Source organism: Vidua chalybeata, chromosome 22 (assembly GCF_026979565.1).
Source record: "Vidua chalybeata isolate OUT-0048 chromosome 22, bVidCha1 merged haplotype, whole genome shotgun sequence".
NCBI lineage: Eukaryota > Metazoa > Chordata > Aves > Passeriformes > Viduidae > Vidua > Vidua chalybeata.
The window spans coordinates 2,719,521-2,738,911 of NC_071551.1; the positions used below are offsets into that span (position 1 = coordinate 2,719,521).

Here is a 19,391-nt window from a genome sequence, read left to right on the forward strand (position 1 = left end):
CCACAACAGTGCCAATCCATGTTCTTCCCTTCTGCCTAATGCTCTATGTTCTTTCACTCTGGAACTTCATGGTGAAACCATTGGTCTCCTGTACCTCTTTTTTGTTTTTTTCCTTAAAATACAATCTTTCCATTAAAATACACCAACACTGTGAGGTAAACACTCTCTTTTTCTGTATTACCTTGTATTATAAGAGATGAGCTGTGCAGTTCAATTTGTAAGCAAGGTCTATCATGAAAGACACTCTTGCTTCATTTTCTTCTCTGAACTGCTGGTGTTTGAGTCACGTCTACTGCATCTCTATTATTTCTGTGCTACCTACAGAGATGCCAAGAGATTCCTCCTGTGCTCCAATGCTGGTTCTGCACTTCAGGCAGCACCAAGAAGGGACAAGTTTAGCCTAATTGTGTTTGAGGAGACAGGATAAACTTTCAAAATTATAAAGAAAGCAACACTGTGAGTATAATTAGAAAAAAAAAAAAGGCAATGTGAATATAACAAAAGTGACATCAATTAAGATTTTTTTCCTTTTGGAAAAAAAGGATTTTAATGGTTTTAAAAACTTTCCTGTACAAAAACTGCTCAATGACTGGCATTTGCTTTCCCATGGTGGCAACACTTCTAACACTTCTGTTTCATTCAGCAGCAACTCCCACAGGTACTGTAACAAAGATTATCTCTTTGGCCAGTGGTGTGTCGAAGCCCTGCAAAAGAGTTTAACAAACACTTTAATTCTTGCCGTAAATTCACTCAAGATTGAAAACTGTGACCATGTTACAATGATTCTATCAAGGCATTCCTGAGGCAGAGAGCACCCTTCTCCCTCCAATGCTGCCCTTAGGTAATGTTGCTCTTTTATGACTAAGTAACACACAATAATCACACCTGTAAGTTAAACACTTAGTATCTATTCAGAACAAGAATGTTCATACTTGGCAGTACTCTTATTCCTCCCAAGCTAGGCAGATGCTCTTTACTTCCACCTATCTCTGATCAAAGAAAGCAACTCCCACACCCTTTAAACACAAACTTTTACCTCAGCATTTCAAACCTTCCACCCAGACTTGTCTTTGATTGCATTAATCCTAAATTGTTGAGGTTTTTTTCTTTTTAAACTGATGTCAGGGTGTGATGCAACCTCTTCCATTAAACATATGCTAAAGCTCCCACAGCAGGAGAGGACAATAGCTAAGGTCTGCCCATGGTTCTGGGGCAGGGGTGTGCAAACACTCCAGATGGATGACAGCAGGCTAAAACCACACCTTTCAGCTTTCCCCACCAGGTAGGACATGCTCCGGTTTCCAGACTGTTGAAGTTTGTTAGCTCCAGCAAATTTCTGCACAAAGAAAGAAACAAACAAATAAAACACCACCACAGCAAGGTTCCTCCCAAGTATACTCCATGACATTTATGTGCTGCCAGATCTTTCCAGTTTCACAGAAATCTGCTTATTGACTTCCCTGTGCTGGTCACAGACTTCCCGAAGTGTGCATAAAAAGGCAGCACAAAACATTGTGTCTGTTCCTCAGCAAGCCATGGTTTGATTGTTTATGGGTTTTTTCTTCTTTTCAATCTCAATTAGCAATAAGTTAAGTAAAAAATTTCTGAGTTGAGACTGTTCCTAATGTACTTGGAGGGGTACATGAGCAACACGCAAAGCTGATGTGTCCTGGAACCACTGGAATGCCTGTGATTTTGAGAATTTAATTTGGAACTGGAATTTGTGGTGGTTTGCTGTGGTCCAAATGTCATGCTTGTGATGTATAGAGGCATAGGTGTGAGCAATGTATGAATAGGAGGGAAACAACAAGAGAATCTGAGGGATTCCAAGGAAGCTCCTCCTGAATGAGAAGAAATAATAACACAAAGCATGAACTTGGGATTAGAAGCTGCATCTCAGCAGTTGTTAGGGAACATTCTGCAGATGCACAAAATATCATGTGCCCTTCCCAGAGAGGCCGTGGCTGGGTACATACAGTCTCCCACATTTCTGTTCCTCTTTGCATGACAGGTCCATACCTTGCCTGTGTAAGCTTGCTTGGCAGGATCAAATTGTGGCGACTGTTTTGATTTGCTGCCTCCTAACAGAGAGAGGAGAGAAGCTGTTACTAAAATTTTCTATGAAGAACAATGCATTCCACAGTGTTCCTCTGATGATATGGAGGTTTCAGTACAGTCTCCCACACATTAAAATCCAGAACAATCTTTTAAGGGCAGGAGATGTTTTTGAATAGCTGCTTTTTTTACAAAGGAGTCAAATCTCCTTTGCCTCTTAGTTCCCAGCTCCAATTAAACAGATAAGAGAAAAGAAACAAAATCCAAATCCACAACCCACTTGGCCAATTGTTTCAGGATTTTGTTTCCAAATCAGAAAAGGACTACTAAAGTGTACATTCCTCAAGTCAATTTCTTGAACTATTTCCCCACTATAAGGTGAGCACGTTGTAACAGTCTGTACTGCATTGGCACCCACACTCTCACAGCCTTCTCAAGGCTCAGCTGGTAACATTTTCCACACTGTGCAGCACTCTAGCAAGGGATCAGATCTTACCTGCAAACACTTTGAAGCTGGAATTGCTGTAATCAAAGGGGGTAAACTGCCTTAGTGCTTCAGGCTCCTCTGGTTGCTGGGTTTTTTTCTGCCGTTTCTTTTCTTGCGTTGGCAACTCTGCTCCTGTTTCTGCTCCCATTTCACTTGTGCCTCTCTCCCTCTTCCTATTAGCTTGCTCCTGCTATGAAAACAACCCACAGAACAGAAAAAAGGATAAGCTGAAGAAAGAAGAATGAAACATCTAATTGGGCAAATTAAGTGCCCCATGGAGCCAGGCTCCAGTGACTGCTCTTGCCTTTGGCAATAATAGCATGGGGAGAAATCTCTCTTTGCTCTTTATGGGGCCTAAACTGCTTTTTTTTTTTTTTTTTTGTTTTTTTACCTCACAGGAGGGACTTCTATAAAAAGCTGAATTGTTATTTCACAGGATATGAGAAGCTGAGGTCTGCTGTGGCCCCACTGGCATATCTGGGGGAACCTATGCAGAACAACTGAGGAACCTTAAAGGAAGTGAGGAGTAGAGGTGCATCAGTGGAAAACATCCCCTACTGGACACATGGGGGGATGTGATGATGTGCACAGCACAATTAGCAGGGGCCTGTTGTTACACCCAGGGCAGCACCACTGAAAGACTATCAAAACACTGGCATTCAGGTATTTCAGTTACAGGGCTCAGAGTTCCATTCTGAATTATAACAGTCAAGATGAGCAATGGCTGGAAGGAGGAATTCTGTGACATACCATGGCTTGCTGACGAACAGATACAACGTTTTCTGCTGCCTTTTTATGCAACTTCTGCGTCTGGACATGGGCAGCTATGGAGACAAACAAGCATTACTGTAAAAAGCAGGAGTAAGTTAGCCAGGGGCTTAAAAAAAAGCAAGCAAAGCAGCTTGTATCAAGTCTCAAGACTTGATACAAGGAAGGGAAGAATGGCTGTACCTGACTGCTGGGCTGCTTTTTTATTGGTTTCATTCTTGGACTTCTTCTGTACTGGTGCCTGACTCATCAACTTCCATCGATTGCTGATCTGCAGTGAAAAAATATTACCTGGAAACACTTTCTTTTATGGCAAGAATTTGTTTATAAACTTGCTAACACATGCTGGTGCTCATTAAGAATACAAAAGATCAAATTCAACTGTAAAAGAGACTAAGATCTGCTGCACTATGTGAAGTAAAAGCAAATGTTTTAGAAGTTCAAAGCTACAAACAAGCATCAAAAACAAATGCACATACTTTCAGTAGAGTTTTCAGCTTTGACAGACAGGGACTATACAGCAGAATGTCTCCAATCCCTGGTTCTTCAAAGGGTATGAATGTCACAGAAACATGTTAAGTTTCTCAAAAAGTATCCAAGGAGAAAAAAAACCCTATATTGCTGAGGTTCCCAATGGAAAAGAAACTACTTATTTGTTTCTTTTGTACTACTTGGCAGGAAATTTTAGCACAGGTCTTACTTCATAAATTTTTGATGATGGGTCAAACTTTGCAGATTGTGAGACATAGGCAGAATTCTCCTCTGGAGGTAGATACTGTAGAGAGGAAAAAGATTTTGCTTTAAATAGCTAAATGCTCATTGCTAAAATGCTACTTGTTGTAAATCAGTGAGTTCATTTGATTAAATATTCTACAGATAGAACACCTTGTGGAAAAAAAGTAGTCACCACAGCTACTGCCAAGAGAAATACTACAGAAAAGAACAACTAAAAACCCCTCCCCACAAAACCAAAACACCCCCAACAGACCAACTGTCAACTGCACACCAGAAAAAAATTGGGTATTGTTTTCTGATAATTTACCACTCCAAATGTATAACAGCATTCTATTGTCCTTCTGATTCATTACAAGAGTAGAATTAGCTTACTAATCCTAGCCATAAAAGACAGATGAAAAACCTGAAAAACCTAAAACTAGCTTTGAAAAACATGGTGAATGGTCTGTTTACTATGTAGAAAGACTTGTATCCAAGAGGTATTTAAATGTATTTTGAAAACAAGTCCACACAAGTGTCTTTGCAAGGACAATCCCTTGATTCCAGTCAGAGAGCAGCAGCTGATGCTCTGTCAAGCCCTTCTGATATGTCTGGAAAATTAGATCCTCTGCACTGGGTAATGTGAATCCCACTGTTGGGAGCTTTTACCATTTTAAATGGATTTTCAAAGGACTCCATTATTAGCTGAGCTTTCCGCTGTGCAGTGGTTAAAGTCCTCTTATTTCCTTCATTTTCATCACATTCCTTAAAAGAAAAGAAAAAAAGGAAGGAATATTAACATGAGTATTCTTTTGGTTTGGCTACTGCCATTTCATGCCATGCTGCTTCTCACTCTGAAATCCTACTGACAGCAGTGACCCTCCAGAGACATGGAAGTAACCTTGCTGGCCTCCTAACCCAGTAGGCCTTATGCCTGTCAAAAGTCAGTACCATTGCCACGCATTCCCATTTTATTTCTTTCAACACTTCCACACAGTTTTATCAGATTATTAAGTCTGTTTTCTAGTATTTCAACACTGACACTGTCACAAACATACTGCTTACACTGAATATGCTGACAGTGGTAGTAGCAACAAGACATGTTGACTCTGGCTGACTATCTTGAATATCCATTGTCCTCTCATTGTCTGAAAAGAGACAAGCATCTTCCAAAACCAGTGCAGGGTCTGCATGAAAAGGAGACAAAAGGAGACAAAATAAGAGTCTTGTGTATTTTACTGCTCTTTTGTGTCATGAGGTTTCCCTGAAAGTTTTTTCAGGACTGCTTATTTTCCCCATGTTAAAGCTCCATCACTGCATTATTAGCATGGCTTTTAGGTTAACTCTAAATTACCCAAGGCAGAGTTATTCTGAAAGTCATCCGTAGGAATCCGTGAACTGTCATGTGGTCCAAAGAGGGCATTCTCCAGCTTCTGCAGAGAGATTCAAATTATAAACACCATTGATATTCTATCTATGATATATCTATGAATCTATTATTTTCACATACTGCAGAGACACTTTAATGAAAATTCAGAAAAAAGTGATGAAATTCAGAGATGGAATATTCTCAGTGTAGCTCATGTGCTAGAGCACATTGCACCTGGCACCAAAAGGCTACCTGTGCAAACACCCATGAGCTAATGAGATACTGTACTTCATGCACATGACAAGAGAGAACGAGTCAGCCTTAGAAACTTATCTGAAACCTCTCTTCTTACAGCTCAGTCAATATATCCCAACATACATGAAACTGTCCAGCAGCCACAGTGTTTGCTGATGAAACCTTAAGTGCTGTTTTACGGTGGTTTGTAAAATATCAGTTAACAACTGGTAATATTATGAGCCTGGCACAGATAAGTACCATTAAGCTAAAGCAGAGAAACTTGTAAAATGGATGAGAGAAGAAATTTACTAGCAGGTAGAATTTTTATACATTTCTTTCCAAGTTTAAGGCTTAAGTCACTAGGTAAAAATACAATGCAAACAATACCTCAGGGCTGGGGAGAGGTGCTCTCTTTCTGACTGCCAAAGTAGTCTCTGACTAGAATGGGAGAGAAAGATAAGTCACTTAAAAGCCCTGTTTCTTCTAGGCTGGCCAACTTATCAATGTTTTCATCATATTACAAGCTAGCAGGTTAATAAAATTACTTTCTTCTTCTCCTGCAGTCTTTGCACTTGGCTATACATTCAAACACCTCACACAAGAGAGGGCACATTCTTGCTCACATATGTTTTTTTCACTACAGATGAAAGCTGTATTAATATCAACACATTGCTGATATATTTTAACTAATTAACTTCTTACACCTAGGTTGGTTTTTTTGCGTCACCATAGCTGTAAAACATTTATGACTCCATTTACATGGCCAGCAAATTCCACAAGGTGCAGTTCTTCCTCACACAGGCAAATGTGATGTACAGTGCAAGACAAATTGCATTCTGTTCAAGGAGTGTCTGATCATTTACTGCTCCAGTTTTCCAGGAAACTACACTGTATGTAAGCCACTACACAGCAGACAGGCAAGAGGTTACAACACATCTTTGTGCTCTACTACAAAATTCAGTGTTCAAAAAGCAAACTTCAGTGTACACATCATCACAGGTCACCATTCAGCTCCAGGGCCTGGTTTAGGGAATGCCAGTGATTAGTCTCCTGTGTGGTACAAGCTACTCCTACCTTGACAAGAGGCATCTCTCGGGCCTGCTGAATGAGCAGATGCAATTCATTAATCTGCTGGCGAACAAGTGGTGGGACAGGGTTACAGCAAGCAATGATACCCTGGGATTCTCTGGAGAGAGAGGAGGAAAATTCAGTGTGCTGTATTTATGGCTGGTATGTTGGGCATTTGCATTCAAAGGATGTGCAATTCAAAGGATATAACCACTATCCTGACTGTGACAGAGCAAGACAAGTCAGATTAATCTCTGTGATGAAATTCTGCACCAGCTTTGTGCAGATGAGAAGCCATCAAGTCAGCTCTCCTCTCACTTCTGTGGTCTGTCCTCATCATCATATCATTCAGTATTCACCTATGAAAGCTGAGCTAGGCAGCAGAGCTGCCTTTAAAGATGTATTATTTTTATTCTCAAGTACGGCTGTTAGGTGATGAGTGCCAAATGTTTGAGGAAAATATTGTATAAATTGGGTGTTTTAATGCACCTGTCCCTTGCCCTCCCCACTCCTTTAGGAACTGCAATACAAATCCAAATAAGTTTTGGGGGCACTCACCCCTCTCTTGGCCTGTAAGAGTGAAGGAATGTCAGAGGGAATGTGTGACACAGAGCAATGCAAAGGAATGTGGTTTATTAGTGCAATACAATCCAAGTGATGTATCCCAGACGTCTGGAGCCTTCTGAAGGAGTACTGCTATTTATTTATCTTCCAAACTGAACAACTATAGAGAAAAGCAGTATTGACAGGTGGAAGGAAGGGACCAACTGCAGAAGTAATTACATACTTGGAAGTGACTTGATGGATATTAAGATCAAGTAAGACTCCTTCAGTGTGAACAAAACTTACTTGGGTAGCTCCTCTGCAATCTTCAACAGCATATGATTTGGTAGCACATACCTACAACACAAAGAGGTGGTATGAATGTAACAGAATGTTAAAAATAATTAAGAACACCTTCAAAGTACACAACTCTGCCCCCATTACAAGGTTTGAGACAATGAAATAATTTAAAAAGAAAAGAAACATAACAGAACTTCTGTGTAACAAGCAGCTTGATGCAGTACAGTCATTTCTACAGGTAACAAAATAGTCCCATGTCAGGGGTGGAAGGGGCTGAGAGAGATCCAAGAGATTTACTAAAGCATTAAGCCAGTGTCCATAACAAAAGACTTCCTACCCTGTGCTCTCATCCTGTTGTCGTGCTATCTTGTCTCTCCATGCAAACAGCAGCCTAAATGCTGCCAGCTGTTGGGTATCAAGGTGTTTTTTCTGCCTCCTGTAGAGATCAAGGTAGGATTCATCTGTAAAGAGGGGCTTGATGTATTTCTGGACAGGAAAAAAGAAGCACTCATGAGCTTTCTGTTCTGCCTCTCTCAGACACAGAATCTCACACGGACATCAGGGGACTAAATTCACTCTGGTACAATGTGTCTTTGAACTTTTTATCCTAAACTATTGGTAGGAGCCTATTCCTGAAAATCACACATCTCATCCATTGTTAGGGGAAATCCACCCTCATCAAATCCAGGAGCAGCTTTACTATCTTCAAGCTTTACTACATCACACAAAGCCTACTTTCATAGGCAGTGTTTTCCACAGGCACAATATAGTTGTCTATGAATGCAACTCCAGTGAGGCTTTGAACTTCTAGGAACATGCAGCAGAACCAGAAATGTAACATCTCTTAGAAAAGACACACCTGAATGCATTGTGAGGCCAAGGAATACTAGCATTCAAAAAAGAGCAGGAAGGCATCTGAATCCAAGGACCATAGCTAGTGAAAGTGAGTGCACGTGACTGAGTCAGAGTACATACAGATGTTTTCAGACACACACACACAAAAGACATAGAATAGGCAAAGGACCTTTTCTCCTAATCCCATGCTCTGATCCAGGTGATCAAACCAGGTGAAGCTTTACCTTCAGGCAGATATCCCTGCTGCGCTGCCACACAACCTGCAGCTGTGTGGGCTGCTCCTTCCCTCTCTCCCACAGCAACTCCCTCACTTTATCATAGACGTAGAGCAAGTAGTGAGTGTCATCACGGGCATACCGGATCATTTCTTCTGGCAAAGGGCTAGAAAAAGAGCCACAATTACACCAACACGTTTCAGTTGTCCTGCCAAACTGTTACTTTTCTCTTAAAAGGCATATTAGGGCAAAATGCATATGAGACATGCCAAGAACTAACATGGAAAATCTGTTTTCTTACTGAAGGATTGGTGAGGGAACAGCAGTAAAATGCTGTGCACTCTCCAATTCATATTCTTGTTTGTGTGCTGGAGAGCAGGACTGCTGTGTAACTAAGTCATGTGGCAGAACTGCTTGCTATGGTATTTGTCATTGCTCTCTTCTCTCTGCAGAGCCTACAAAAGTAGACTTGAGATCTCTGTGGTGTGCAGGGTGCACCTGCCCAGTCAAGATCACTGCTCCAACACCATCTGCTCTGCCTTGCACAGGTGATTAAATGTTTTTGTGGGGGCACTAGAGGAGCAAATACTATCTCTAACACTGCAGTGATTAAGAACTGCTCCTAAGAAATGGGCTTCCAGATTTTCATTACTTCATCTTTGCAGATCTTTCCAAAAAGAACTCATTTTCTAAAAAAAACATGGGAAAATGTAACACTCAAAAGCGTTGGGCACAGCCAGGTAAATGCTGTGCTCATTCACTTTGAGACTAACTCATAACTGTGAGTCCTGCAAGTAGAAGCTCTAGCAATGCAAACAAGGAGAAGTGCTACCTTGCAGCTCCAGCCCATTTAAGGGTCAGTTTTTACCGTATTCTCCAGTCAGCCAGCTGGTACTTCTTGTCAGCATCTACACTGCAATACAGCTTTAGCAAGTGATCCAAAGAATGTCTGCCAAGATTGAGGAGACGAGCAGCTTGGTGAGTATCAAACACATTCACCAAGTACAGACCAAAGTCTCTTTGCAGCCATTCCACGTCTGAATCAGCACCGTGAAGGACCTTGAAAAGTATAAAAATTTGGGAATGAGATGAAGAACATTTCTACTCCAGGCTGGTAGTGCTGTGCTTTCAAACTCATGTGTCTAGGACCAGATTTCTTTTCTCTATTTTTTACTGTTAAGTATAGAACTACTAAATAAGTGCATCTGGCAAGCAATTCACTACTAACATCAAGGAAAAAGGCTCCTGAACAAATTATAATGAAAGCAGAATTAAGTGATCAAGACCAAGCACACAGTGTGATTTTAACTATAAGAAAGCTGAAACTAAAAAAAACAATAATAATTTTTTAAAAATCTGGTGAATTTCGCAGCTGACCTTCACAATTGCAGGGTCTGTGAAGGTTTCATTGAGGATGTTCATGTCACTGCGCAGTTCCAATGTATCAATAATGAAGTCTTCTGTTCGGGTGGAAATCTGCATCAGACATGTCAAGCCCAGGAAGCTCCTGTAGGAGTGGTGCTGAAAACAGGGAAGAGAGATGTAAGCTAGGATTCATTACAGAAACAATACTATAAAACAAACAGCATTCTAAATGAGGGAACAAAGAGCAACAAGGACTTCTTTGAGGAAAAAGGACACTGGATGAGCAAACTTTCTCTTTGCAGTGACTAAGATGACATTAAAAAAAAAGACTAATTGAAAGAAGATCAAATTCACTAAGAAGTGTGCAGCCAGCCCTGCCATTGGAAAACATCTAATACTGACACAGTTTAATTCAACCTTATAGATAGTATCAGACAGATCAGGGGTCAGGAACTGTCTTTTCATGTCAGGGAGTACAAAAACCAGGAGAAAACCACCCCCACCAGAAGAATATAATGGTTTCCTAGCTCCTAAAAGTACATGTGTAATTTCTAAATATAAAAGGCAATTGGATTACCTCTAAGTCCAAGGCAAATTCTTTACAAGTCATAAGCTTTTCATTTAGTTCTACCAGCTCATCCAGTGTGGTGATAAAATGACAGGGCGTTTCCTCAATGGGCCTGTACATCTGGCAGAGCAAATGAATTAGGCATGATATGTTCACTGTCAACTCCTAATCCCAGCCTCCACCCTCAAACCTGAAATTTGTCAAGTATGGCTTTAAATGTACTGCATCTATAGTTTAAAATTAAAGTGGGCACCAACCTGGAGTTCAGGTTTCTTGAGAACTTCATCTGGTGGAGAAAAATGCTCCAGTTCATACTGGTAAGGGTGAGCAAACCTGTGGAAATTAGGAAGAGACAAGCACAGACTAAATTCCAGTCCTCTTTTTGAGGACAGGGCACAGAGGCTTTGAGAGCTATGGTAGTTTCCCTATTCTGTCTCTTTTTAAGCAGAGGTTCAGTGTAACTGCAGAGGTCTCAAGCAAATCACATACAACGTAGTGTGGACACAAACACATGCAGAACTGTTATACATGATGAGCATCAGCACAATCCGACCACACAGGTTCACCCAGGGGACTCCAAGCATCTTGCTGTCAGGTTCATTTCTTACATGTCTTGCTCAGTTTTCTGCGTCCTCTGCTGATGTATGAAGTCTGCCAAAGCAGCTGGCACATCCAAGTCCTCAGGGCGCTCCTTTCTCTGCCGTCCACTTTTTGTGAGGGCTGAACAACCAATATATATAACTGGACTAGGTCCCCCACATAACATGTTCTCAGCCTACTACTATCTCCCCCTCCACCCACCACAAGAGTTTACAAAGTATCAAAAATCATAACGATTTAGTGCTGCTGCTTTTGCTGTGATTTTGTACCTGAAATAACAACTCAGTTACTTGGCTGTTTTTAGGCAAGACACAAGGTGTCTTTGGCTCAAAAGCTTGGATGGAAATTGAAAAATCTTCAGAAAAACTTTTCAATCATTCCTGGTTACTGAAAGTACAACTGCATCAGTGCAGAATACAGATGAACTGGCAGCAGCAGAATGTGTTACTGAGACAGGATGTTACCAGCAGCTTTGATAAAGCACCAAAACCAAAGGTAGGTCTCCCCACACACCTACTGCAGCTCACTCATCTGAAGAATATCTGTAAAGCCAACTAGACTAGTCCAGACTTCTCATACAAAAGTGACTCTCACGTATGTTCAAGGTGGTAAAAAGCAGCAGCACATTATCTGTTTGGAACAGATTACTTGCTGTGTACCAGCAAAAAGATGCTGTTTGCTGACCTGCCCTGACATCCCACATATGGAAACAACAGTGTCACCAAGAACACTACACCCAAAAGTTCAACATCTCCTGCTATTTGTTTTTATAAAGTCCGTGATTTCTCCTCTAGACTGTGAGGACAGGTTTGTGTCAACAAATTATGCCCCCAAAAAATAAACCCCTTACCTTCAGGCAAAGGCTTCAAAGCATTTGGTTTGATAAAAAGTTTAGGTACAAAGGGAGTGTTGGAATTGTCAATCTTTTCACGAAACTTAAGCTGTGGTCGAGAAATATTCTTGGCATGAAGCAGTCGAAATGTTTCAGACTGAGTTCTCTTGTGGAATTCTCCTGCCTATTTAAAAAAACAAAGGTAAAACTAACATGACTTACCAGACATTCTTTTCCTCAGTCTGATCCAACATTCAGAGGAGGAGTTATACCCCACACTTAAAATTGAGTAACTTTTTTTCAGTAAGGAAAAAAAGTTGGGACTCAAGATCCTGAATTCATAAGCACAGGAAAGGCTGTTGAGCATGTGAAACTGAAATGGCAATTGAAAGCACAAAGATTTCAGAACCAAGTTTGAATGAACAGGAAAAAGAGAAAAAGAGAAAGGTACTTAGAATGTGTGACAAAACACAAGGGAACATTTAACTACTCAACTCCACTGGAGAACTGGTAGTGCAATGGCTGGGAGAACAGCTGAGCTAACACAGCAAACTGAGCGTGGGGGCCTCACCTTACGGTTCCAGCTGGAAACAATCATCTGTGGGGGCTGTAACCCAGCTGGCAGGACTGGCTGCTGGTTTCTGTTCACTCCTGATGCTTCATCTAATAAAATACTCTAAAATCCAGAAAAACAATGTGAAACACCTGTTAAATCACCACACCCAGACACTCTAGTCAAACTGAGTAAAGAAAGTCAGGTAGGTAGGTACCTCCACAGCCATCTCCCCCACATTTTGTGCAACACAAAGACAGACAAACATGGGAGGAGTATGTTGAAGATCAGGGGTGGGAAAAGTTTCTTCAGAGAAGCACTCTAAAATGTACAGACATGTTCTCAGGCTGTGAGTATTTTATGTCAAACTCTGTTTAGTTTCCTCACACATCCCATATTACCTTCCCCACCTACCTTAGCTGCTGCGATCTCTGGCCTAGCATTTGGAAGGGTTTTTAAAATAAAAAGGGAATACATCAAATTGAGGAAATAGTGACTAATTGTGGGAGCTGTGCCACTAAAGTTCTTGCAACAAAAGAAAGAAAACTTGTGGCAACTAAAGACTTTATAAGAACCACATCCAGAAATAATTTGCTTACCACTCTTTCAAGAATGACATCATTGGAGTCAACCAGCATATCAAATTTATCTTCCAGCCCTGTCACTTTGCTGGAATCTTTCATGAGGCTCCGGCAGCCATGGTACTGCATCACCTGGCTCATGCTTGCAAGAGAACAGCACAGCTGTCAGCAATCTGAAAGCAGGCTATCTAAACACTAAAACATCCAATTCTCTTACACTTTCTACCCTTAAAAGTCTGAAAAGAAATCAAGTTATAGATACCATCACATGAGCAGTAAATAGAAAAAGCAACTATACAGTATTAAAGTGTTAGAATTAGTTTCTCACAAACATGACTTTTAAAATGTGTTCAGTATCAGTTGCTCCTCTCTGCACAGCTCTTCATGGCAATCATTTCTTTAAGCTTGCCACTTCAGCTGCCAAGTGCCAGAGAAGCAGCTGCAATTAGACGTATGAAATAAACCACCTCTTTACCCGTGGCAAGCATGAAGCTGTCAAAGAAGGGGGCTACCTTCTGGTTTGGATTGACAGCTGTTAGCAACAGCCCAGAGAGGCAAAAGGGCCCTTACCAGCGGAGCAGGCGGTCGCTCTGCGTGTTGCAGAACGCGCGGAACCCAGGGAAGCTGCAGTAGAAATCATACTCGTCACCAGGCTGGGGGAGCCCATTAGATGCCTTTGTTGCAGCCACCACGGTGCCGAGAGCGTACTGTGCAAGAACACCGTTATCAGCATTTTGTTTCTGTGTACTCAGGATACTCTGTGATAGAAAAGTGCTTTGCCTGGCCCGGAACCGCATGGTTCTAATGTGTGGTGTTGTGGGGCTTTTCACCAGGAGTAACTTCATATAGTTATTTAGACAGCTTTAAATAATGAAAGTCTAAAAACTAGCGATCAGGAACTGAATCTCCCCAGGGAATAGTCACAGCCCCAAGAACATTAGGACAATGCTCTCAGGCACGAGGTGGGATTGTAGGGGTGTCTGTGCAGGGCCAGGAGCTGGACTCGATGATCCTTGTGGGAGCCTTCCAACTCAGAATATTCTACAGCTCAGCAGGAACGCAGATAATTACTTTATTACTCTAACAAAACACCCCAAATCCCTGCAACGCTTCCTATTTGGGATGTGGCAGCCATTCCCTCTCCGGAAGCAGCATCGTGCATAGGTAAAACATACGGGGGCTGACGCTCCCATTTATAAGGCATGGGGCAATTCTCACCACAAGCCCTCATGAGGGTCCTGATTCCTTGGCATTTCCAGGAATCCCCGGTGGCTGACAGGGCCCGACCCAGGCCGGTAACAGGTCCCGATACACCTCTCTGGGCCCCGCACCCGCCGGCCCGGCCCACACCCTCCTTCCCGCACTGGGGGACACCCTAGGGGTGTCTCCCGCTCAGGCTGGGATCCCCACGCGGCCCCCGAGGGACAGAACTACAGCTCCCGGCATGGCCCGAGCGCACACGGCACGCCGGGAGCGGTAGTGCCTCGCCCGCTCTCCCTGCCCCCCTCCGACCGCACCTTGACGAAGGCGTCGGGGCTGTCGAACCCGGGCAAGGCCGACATCGTGCTGCTTCCCTCAGTGTCCGCGGGCGTCGCGGAGCTGCCCGCCCGCCCCAGCGGGCTCCCCTCAGGGGCGGCAGCCGCCATGTTGGCGCGCGGCGCTGTCGCGAGCCGCGGGCGCTGTGGCGAGGGCGCAGCACTGCGGGCCGGAAGCGGGAGAGGAGAACCGCGCGGACCGCGGGCGCCCCCAGCGGCAGGGCGGGGCAGGACAAGCCCCGTGTGGGCGGGAAGGCCGTGAGGGGAGCCGGGAGCGCCGCGCGGCTGGGCTGCTGCGCGGCACACTCGGCCTCCTTCCCCCCACAAACACCCACCGGCGGGACCCAGGACCAGCAGCTCCCGAGTGGGAAGGGAGCCGGAGGGATCGTCAGCTCTCGTCCCAACACCCCCACCCCCACCTTGTACCTGAGAACGTTGTCCAAATGCCCCTGGAGCTCTGGCGGCCTTGGGCAGTGACCATTCCCTGGCGAGCCTGTTCAGTGCCCCAGCACCCTCCGGGGGAAGAACCTTTTCCTGACATCCAGCCTAAAACTCCCCTGACACAACTCCAGCCGTTCCCTGGGGTCCTGTCCCTGGTCACCACAGAGCAAAGATCAATGTGTGCCCATCCTCTTCCCCTCAAGAGAAGTTGTAGACTACCATCAGTTTCCCCTCAGTCTCCTCCGGGCTGAACAGACCAAGTACTCTCAGCGGCTCCTCCTCCCCTCCAGGCTCTTCACCATCTTCGTGTCCCTCCTTTGTACACTCTAGGGGTTTAATAATCTTTCTTGTATCGTGGTGCCCAGTCCCCTTGATAGCCACACCAATGCCCAGAAAAGGGCAAGGGCCAATACCCAAATTTGTGACTGCCACCTCCCCATTTCCCGTTTTTGGAGGGCAGCATTTGCACAAGCAGCTGGGGAAACCCAGGGAATCCTGTTCATGCTGTGCCTGGAGCTGTGGCCGTGACCCTCAGCCCAAGGAAGCTGACGTTCTTATCACACAGATGATATCACAGCTCCAGGAAACCAAAAATTTAGGGGTTGCATGGTCACAGTTTGTTTATACAACTGACAGACTTCATTCAGCTGCTATCAGAAGGGAAATAAAGCCAATGACCTGAACTGATGCACAAAAAGACAAATCAATGGCAACAGGAACCTTAAAAAAATGGTAATCTGCTTCCTTGTCCCTGCCTAATTAAGACTTAGGAATAAACAAGAACACAGCTGAAGTGTTTATGTTTTGATGTAATTTATTGGCACAAAAATATGCAAATACAACATGGCATCTAAACATGGCTACTCTGTTGTATTTTGTGCATTGTTTTTAATATTTTTTAATTCATAAATCATAACTTCATCTTCAATCTCATGTTTAATAACCATTATTTTCTGTTTCAAGTTACAATCAGTTCTCCCCCCAGTCTGCCTCCTGTGCCAAACCCTAACTTTCCCCAGTTATTTCCCAACACTGCTTTTTAACCCAGACACTGCTGGAGGCTCCTAAGTGGTATTTATTTGTACCCTGCATCCCGTTTGCCACCGATCACTCTGCACAGAGGCACCCTGACTTTGCTCAGGCTCAAGTGTAATGAGCAGATAGACAATTTCCAATTCTGGGGCAAAAATCAAGTTTGAAAACAAGGTACAGGAGGAAACAATGGCAAAATTCTACTTATCTTTCTTTCCAGTTACGCAGCTCCCCCAAACCTAAATGAAGCCTCCTCCACAAGTGCATGTAGCTCACTGCACCCACATCAACAGGAATGACCAGGTTACTTAGTTACATTGCAAGTTACTTAGTTACATTGCAAAGTGAGTGAAACCCGTATAGTTATTTTCAATGGATCTCCAGTTCTCCAAAGACAAAGTGGAACCATAGATGTCTGTGGTACAATCAGTCTTCACTGTCCTGGAAACCCAAATCAAGTGTTTTGTTTCAGACAGCTTGTTTTTCCAACAGCAGCTATACATTGGCTTACACCAACTTTTAATATACAATAACTCTTTTCATTTACATTTAAAAATATTTGACAAAGGCTGTGTTTCAGTCCAACGTTCAATTTGTGTTTGTAGAAGAGCAAGTTTGGAGTGAAAAAGCCTCCAGAATAAAAGGCTGTGCATACTCTGGAATCTTCTGTTACCAGAAAGGACACCTAAAGAAAATAAAGATATTGTAATAATGTTGACTTGCATGTAGTTGCACAAAGACAACACTGAGAAGCACTGAGATTCCATACAGACTAGGCACCATTTGAGCACAGGCAAAGTTGCCAGGTGATCTTTAGCACTTTTAAACATTAGCAGGAAAGAGATCTATTTCCTTAAGCATAGCTCTAAGTTATCTAACTCTCAAAATGACACTAAATCATCTTTGCTTTATCCTTCAGTGTAGCTGAAAGCACTGACCACCACATTCCTTATTTCAAACATTTAAAATGTAAAATCCTTGTCACTACTTATAACTGCAAATTTCCTAGAGGACTGTGTTTGGCATTGCCATGGGTTTGCAGAATCTACCAGAACAGATGCAGTTCGTGGTACGGCTCCTACAAATAACAAACTCCTCAAGTGAGGTTCTCTTTAGCAGTTCCCTGCTCAGACTATTCCAGCAGAGTTTTGCCAGGTTAGCTGAGTGACAAACTCACCATCCAATGTAGCACTGGCACAGATTCTCATGAGAAGTTGCTTGTTTGATGAGCAGTTCTACTTGTGTGGGTACATCGAGAGTTTCGTCATGAGAGAAGTCTCGACCTTTGAAATTAAAGGATGAAAAAAACCACGAAAGGAGTCACAAATCCTGGTTCTAATCCCTTCAAGTACATTATCTGGCAAGTGGGGAGTAGTTTCTTATAAACTTTAAAAGAGTAAAATTTTGCAACTAAATGCTGCGAACTATGACACCAGGACAGTAGAAATTCAACTTCCACTAACAAGCTAAAACATGCAAAACATTAAGTCTTTGTAGCTACAAACACCTCTGTACTTTTCAAATCAGACTTATTTGTATCTAAATGCAGACACAGTACTTAGGTTTTGGACAAAACCAGGAAAATGGCCTCATCCACTTAAGCAGAATATGTTAAATTAAAGGTTTAATACAAAATACAAACACTAAGGATAGTGCTGATCCATCAGATTTTAAGTTTCCTTTATATAAACATAACTAAACACTCACCGGTGAGCTTATCTCGAACCCTGTTGATGATCTGAATTGCCTTCTTATTTAGGGCTTCTGGCTTCACCAGACCGTCTCCTACTAAAAGACAGAAGTAGGACACAGAATTAGCATTTCATCTGAACAATAAAGGCATTTGTACTGCTGTTAGATGTGCCCTTTCCAAATACCATTTTGAGAGCAAACCTAGATGCATTTTCTACAGATACAACTCTTTGTGGGATTTGAAAACACAGATAATTTTTATGCTGACAAGAGACTGTATCTGTCCCATCTCATTTAATTGCATTTGGATCATGATGAAATTTTCTGATCGAAGAACAGTTTCTGGATCAGTATAGAAACAACAATGAAACTCACTGAAGGAATGGATGGATTCAGGCACTGTGGTTCCAGTTTTTTTATGAGCTGTCTCACCCAATTCCACACTGTCCAACATTTCTATTGAAAACAACATGAAAACACAAAAGCATAAATGTGAAGCTGAAAAGCAGCTGAAATATTCTTCTGGAAACACTAGCAAGACTGCTAATCAGCTAATTTGAAAAGCATATTTGTGACATCTGCCATCTTTTCTACTCACCTACTGACTGACTGGTTGAGTAGGAGTCTGTTCTTGTTCGTGAGCGCTTATTGCCCTTTGTATTTGCTGCAAGAAAACAAGGAGTTGGAAAGGATGAACTGGAGTTTCAGTGTTTCAGAGCAAATTTGTCCACAAACAATACAGATCTGGTTGCCTTTCTCCTTCTCCAGATTTGATGTCACCTGAAAATAATTTCCATCTCCTGATCACTGCTGTAATTTCATATTAAAATCCCTAAAACTGTGTGCACACAGCAATAGCACATGCAAACTAACAGTTTGATCAGATTGTACTGGATTTCAGGCTTCTGGATTTCTTGGTATGCATATTCTCTTGCTGTCACTAATTTATCAGAATCACTTACTGTCCATCAATCTCCAATTCAATAAGGGATCATACACAAAGGCTTCCAGCACAGCCATGACGCTGTCCTTGTGTTCACGCAGCACTTCCATCACTGTATGACAGGTGATTCTATAGTTCCCATCAAGGCCTGTCACCTTTGCAAGAAAAAGAAGTGAATCAACTGCTTTGGTCACTCTGCAAGTACAACCCCAACACTCTGGGAGCAGGAAGTAGCTTTGAACTGTACTTCTCTATGCTTTTTTCATTAAGAGAACAAGACACACATTAATTACAAACTAAGAAGCTCTCTTCTCCATGAGGATGATCTTTGTAAAGTACCATGCACCCGACTGTGTCTGGTTGATACAAACAGCTATTTGAAATGGGGAAATTAAGGAAGGCCTAAGAAATTGGAGGAATTTCAGTGTAGTTTATTTTCTAACTAAAAAGTTGCTTTCCACTGGTAATGTACTGCAGATATCACAGGTGATATTTTAACTCACAGAAAATGAAGCTGAAATATTAACACCTCGGGTTCTTAAGGAGTGGTAAAAAACAAAAAATAGCCACAACAAAAAAATACAGGAGAAACTGAGAAATGGTTGTCATTTTCCCTGGGAACAGTCCCCTCCAAATCA

The 19,391-nt window shown here is 42.5% G+C and overlaps 2 protein-coding genes across 4 annotated transcripts in view; both read right to left on the bottom strand.

Moving 5' to 3' along the window:
* Positions 1-513: 513 nt before the first annotated feature.
* Positions 514-14,794, bottom strand: EXOSC10 (exosome component 10). Its single transcript, XM_053962941.1, has 25 exons — positions 14,628-14,794; positions 13,681-13,817; positions 13,129-13,252; positions 12,548-12,652; positions 11,995-12,160; positions 11,153-11,264; positions 10,802-10,877; positions 10,554-10,664; positions 9,989-10,132; positions 9,480-9,670; positions 8,621-8,777; positions 7,879-8,027; positions 7,548-7,598; positions 6,705-6,816; positions 6,018-6,068; positions 5,379-5,457; positions 5,090-5,211; positions 4,694-4,789; positions 4,011-4,085; positions 3,494-3,581; positions 3,293-3,366; positions 2,552-2,732; positions 2,020-2,081; positions 1,263-1,336; positions 514-704 (listed from the first exon to the last, which is right to left on the bottom strand). Exons 1-25 carry the CDS (start codon positions 14,754-14,756, stop codon positions 674-676), a joined length of 2,697 nt encoding a protein of 898 aa, XP_053818916.1. The 5' UTR covers positions 14,757-14,794; the 3' UTR covers positions 514-673.
* Positions 14,795-15,882: 1,088 nt separating this feature from the next.
* Positions 15,883-19,391, bottom strand: part of MTOR (mechanistic target of rapamycin kinase) — a 63,022-nt gene continuing 59,513 nt past the window's right edge. For all 3 annotated transcript variants that reach the window (XM_053962660.1, XM_053962662.1, XM_053962661.1), the window contains 6 exons: positions 18,773-18,908; positions 18,409-18,474; positions 18,186-18,266; positions 17,826-17,906; positions 17,296-17,401; positions 15,883-16,803 (listed from right to left, as the gene is read on the bottom strand). In XM_053962660.1, the coding sequence (XP_053818635.1) occupies positions 16,788-16,803; positions 17,296-17,401; positions 17,826-17,906; positions 18,186-18,266; positions 18,409-18,474; positions 18,773-18,908 (486 nt within the window). In that variant the 3' untranslated portion in view covers positions 15,883-16,787. The remainder of the gene's footprint in view (positions 16,804-17,295; positions 17,402-17,825; positions 17,907-18,185; positions 18,267-18,408; positions 18,475-18,772; positions 18,909-19,391) is intronic.